The following is a 4,704-nucleotide window of genomic DNA, read 5'->3' as shown; positions in this document are numbered from 1 at the left end:
TGTGGGGTCTGGAATAGTGTGTGTGGGGTCTGGAATAGTGTCTGTCAGTCTGGAATAGTGTCTGTCGGTCTGGAATAGTGTGTGTGGGGTCTGGAATAGTGGGGTCTGGAATAGTGTGTGTGGGGTCTGGAATAGTGTGTGTGGGGTCTGGAATAGTGTGTGTGGGGTCTGGAATAGTGTGTGGGGTCTGGAATAGTGTGTGTGGGGTCTGGAATAGTGTGTGTGGGGTCTGGAATAGTGTGTGTGGGGTCTGGAATAGTGTGTGTGGGGTCTGGAATAGTGTGTGTGGGGTCTGGAATAGTGTGTGTGGGGTCTGGAATAGTGTGTGTGGGGTCTGGAATAGTGTGTGTGGGGTCTGGAATAGTGTCTGTCAGTCTGGAATAGTGTCTGTCGGTCTGGAATAGTGTGTGTGGGGTCTGGAATAGTGTGGAACTTTATTGAAGATTAATGTTAAAAACATCCTAAATATTGATTCTGTACATAGTTTGAAATGTTTCTTCGACCTGTACTATAACTTTTTTGAAGTTTTTGTCCAACGAAGCGCTGACCAGAACAAGCGTTTGGATATGTATACCAAACGCGCTAACAAAAGTAGCTAATTGGACATAAATAACGGATATTATCGAACAAATCAAGCATTTATTGTGGATCTGGGATTCCTTGGAGTGCATTCTGATGAAGATCATCAAAGGTAAGGGAATATTTAGTATGTAATTTATGGTTTATGTTGACTACAACATGGAGGCTATTTTGACTTGATTGTTCTGAGCGCCGTCTCAGATTATTGCATGGTTTGTTTTTTCAGTAAAGTTTTTTTTAAAATCTGAAACAGCAGTTGCATTAAGGAGAGGTATATCTATAATTCCATGTGTATAACTTGTATTATCATCTACATTTATATGTAGGTATTTCTGTTGAATCGATGTGGCTATGCAAAATCACTGGATGCTTTTGGAACTAGTGAATGTAACACGCCAATGTAAACTCAGATTTTTTTAAATATAAATTTGAACTTTATCAAACAAAACATACATGTATTGTGTAACATGATGTCCTATGAGTGTCATATGATGAAGATGATCAAAGGTTAGTGATTCATTTTATCCCTATTTGTGCTTTTTGTGACTCCTCTCTTTGGCTGGGAAAATGGCTGTGTTTTATTGTGACTAGGTGTGTGTGTGTGTGAGTGTGTGTGTGTGTGTGTGTGTGTGTGTGTGTGTGTGTGTGTGTGTGTGTGTGTGTGTGTGTGTGTGTGTGTGTGTGTGTGTGTGTGTGTGTGTGTGTGTGTGTGTGTGTGTGTGTGTGTGTGTGTGTCCATCCCATAACATCTGACACATGTCTTCACTCCATCCCACATGATGTGCTCTGGATGGTGAAACACTGACCTCAATAGTGTGTCACTTGGCACACTATTCCAGATGTAGTGCACTACTTTTGACCAGGACCCACAGGGCAGGAAATAGGGTTCCATTTGGGACACTTCAATACAGTGTTTAGGGGAGTAGGTCAGAGAGGCCCTAGAGAGTGTGTGTGTTTGTGTGTGACTACATGTCGTACCGAGGTGGCATCCTCTCACAGGCCTGGCTCAGAACGCTGCTCAGGGGCTGTCAGATTTCCAACTGGTTTTCCAAGCCTTCCCTGGTCTCTGTGTGAGGCCTTTCACGTCTCTCTGTGTGGGACTTCCTGGTCTCTCTCTGTGTGGGACTTCCTGGTCTCTCTCTGTATGGGACTTCCTGGTCTCTCTCTGTATGGGACTTACTGGTCTCTGTGTGTGGGACTTCCTGGTCTCTCTGTGTGTGGGACTTCCTGGTCTCTCTCTGTGTGGGACTTCCTGGTCTCTCTCTGTGTGGGACTTCCTGGTTTCTCTCTGTGTGGGGCTTCCTGGTCTCTCTCTGTGTCGGACTTCATGGTCTCTCTCTGTGTGGGGCTTCCTGGTCTCTCTCTGTGTCGGACTTCATGGTCTCTCTCTGTGTGGGACTTCCTGGTCTCTCTCTGTGTGGGACTTCCTGGTCTCTCTCTGTGTGGGACTTCCTGGTCTCTCTCTGTGTCGGACTTCATGGTCTCTCTCTGTGTGGGACTTCCTGGTCTCTCTCTGTGTGGGACTTCATGGTCTCTCTCTGTGTGGGACTTCCTGGTCTCTCTCTGTGTGGGACTTCCTGGTCTCTCTCTGTGTCGGACTTCATGGTCTCTCTCTGTGTGGGACTTCCTGGTCTCTCTCTGTGTGGGACTTCATGGTCTCTCTCTGTGTGGGACTTCATGGTCTCTCTCTGTGTGGGACTTCCTGGTCTCTCTCTGTGTGGGACTTCCTGGTCTCTCTGTGTGGGACTTCCTGGTCTCTCTCTGTGTGGGACTTCCTGGTCTCTCTCTGTACTTCCATACATTATTGAACAGATCCAGGAATGAAATCACGGAATCCCAGCGGAGAGATTCATCCACTGTCTCTCGGGAAAACATCAACATCCACATCCACCTACACACACACACACACACACACACATCTACCTACACACACACCTACACACACACACGCACGCACACCTGCACACCTGCACACACACACACACACACCTACACACCTACACACACACACACACAAACACAAATGTTAACTTCTGCTATGTACAAATATTTCCATCCACTAGTATGTCTGTCCACTAACTTGTTACAGAGATCACCTTAATACTATAGATAGATGGACTTGGGGGGACATGTTGGAGGTGGATTTAATGATCTGCCTCCAGCTCTTTCCGCTATAGAAACCTACACGCTTAGAAAAAAGGGTTGGGGGGACATGTTGGAGGTGGATTTAATGATCTGCCTCCAGCTCTTTCCGCTATAGAAACCTACACGCTTAGAAAAAAGGGTTGGGGGACATGTTGGAGGTGGATTTAATGATCTGCCTCCAGCTCTTTCCGCTATAGAAACCTACACGCTTAGAAAAAAGGGTTGGGGGGACATGTTGGAGGTGGATTTAATGATCTGCCTCCAGCTCTTTCCGCTATAGAAACCTACACGCTTAGAAAAAAGGGTTGCAAAAAATGGTTATTCGGCTGTCCCCAAATGAGAACCATTTTTGGTACCAGGTAGAACCCTTTTGAGGTTTCGGCTAGAATCCTTTTGGGGTTCCATGTAGAACCATCTGTGGAAAGGGTTCTCTACGTGGAACCCAAAAGGTTCTAAGTGTAACCAAAAGGGTTCTCTACGTGGAACCAAAAGGGTTCTACCTAGTACCAACAGGGGTTCTACAAAGGGTTCTCCTATGGGGACAGCCGAAGAAAACTCTTAGGTTCTAGATAGCACCTTTTTTTTTTCTTCCTAAGAGTGTACAATAACTCACCCCTACTTTACATACAGTATGACACTATTACATTAGCATAGTCTAAGGCCATCTCCTACGATCAATCCTGGCTTATTCGCACTGTCGCTAGGCTAATCAGCCATGTGTCTCAAATGGCACCCTGTTCCCTATATAGTGCACTACTTTTCACCAGAGCCCTATAGAGCTCTAATCAAAAGTAGTAATCTAGGGAATATGGTGCCATTTGGGACTCCTCTGGGTGAACGAAGTTAGTACACGGAAGAACATCTACGACATCGTCAGAGAGGAAACGGTTAAATATTCATGTCTTTTGGTAATCTAATATCCTTAAATATATTTTAACCCTTTAAAAGCACCTGGTAATCACTAGACTAGATGGTCGTTCTGGTAAGTTGATCAGGTTTGGTGATGTTGTCAGACCTGATGAGCTTGCTGGACAATGTTAGCTTTTTGTTAGCAGTGGTAACAGACAATGATGAAAAAAACACTTCCTCTTAACATCTTGCTCATGGAAGACACACACACACACACACCTTCCTATACCTTAATGGTCGAATTGTCATGTATTGTCATGTTATGTCTTGTTCCTGTTCTTTCTCTTCACTTCGTTTCCCCCTGCTGGTCGTATTAGGTTACCTTCTCTCCCTTTCCTTCCCCCAGCTGTTCCTCATCTCCTCTAACTACCTCGTTTACTCCCTCCCACCTGTTCCCTTTTTCCCTCTGATTAGGTCTCTATTTCTCTCTCTGTTTCTGCTTCTGTCTTTGTCAGATTCTCGTTTGCTTCACCCTTGTCCCGTCCTGTCGTAATCTGCCTATTCATCAGATGCTACGTGTGATCAGGTACCTCTGTCCTCTACAACCCGCGCCTACCCGGAGAGACCAGCAGTCTGTTGCCGCTAACCCTGCTATTCTCCTCTGCTGCTAGAAGGGGACTCTCCTGTAAAGATCAGAGGACTTTATGATTTATTTGTCGCCCTCTCTGCGGGTTGTCTATTTTGTCAACCGATACATCAGAAGAGGATTTATGTCTTCCCTGTGTTTGGACATTAAAAGACTCTGTTTCTGTTAAACCGCTTTTGGGTCCTCACTCACCTGCATAACACGAGTCACCTAATCATTACCCATAGTTCCTTGAGGCTGACAGTTCCATTCCCTTGCAGGTCTGAAGCTCTGACATCATCACTATGATTAACAATAGAACAATAGAGCTATTCCTCTAGTACATTAGACTAGGTAGAGGAGAGGACTAATGAAGTCAAAATATTACAGTAGGACAGATTAATGAGAGCAGGTGAAGACAGGAGAGAGCAGGTGGAGAGAGAGAGAGAGAGAACAGGTGAAGAGAGAGAGATATCAGGTGAAGAGAGAGAGAGAGAGATATCAGG

The 4,704-nt window shown here is 45.3% G+C and overlaps 1 protein-coding gene across 1 annotated transcript in view; it reads right to left on the bottom strand.

The window, feature by feature from the left end:
* The window catches only part of LOC135568807 (glutamic acid-rich protein-like), a 21,529-nt gene extending 17,085 nt beyond the window's left edge, over nt 1–4,444 (bottom strand). Inside the window, 1 exon segment of the mRNA XM_065015576.1 lies at nt 4,441–4,444. Coding sequence (XP_064871648.1) covers nt 4,441–4,444 — 4 coding nt within the window.
* Between the last annotated feature and the right edge of the window lie 260 nt (nt 4,445–4,704).

Source organism: Oncorhynchus nerka, unplaced genomic scaffold, assembly GCF_034236695.1.
Source record: "Oncorhynchus nerka isolate Pitt River unplaced genomic scaffold, Oner_Uvic_2.0 unplaced_scaffold_39___fragment_4___debris, whole genome shotgun sequence".
Classification (NCBI taxonomy): domain Eukaryota; kingdom Metazoa; phylum Chordata; class Actinopteri; order Salmoniformes; family Salmonidae; genus Oncorhynchus; species Oncorhynchus nerka.
The sequence above is the reverse complement of the archived record's forward strand: the minus strand, read 5'-3'. Positions and strand labels throughout refer to the sequence as shown.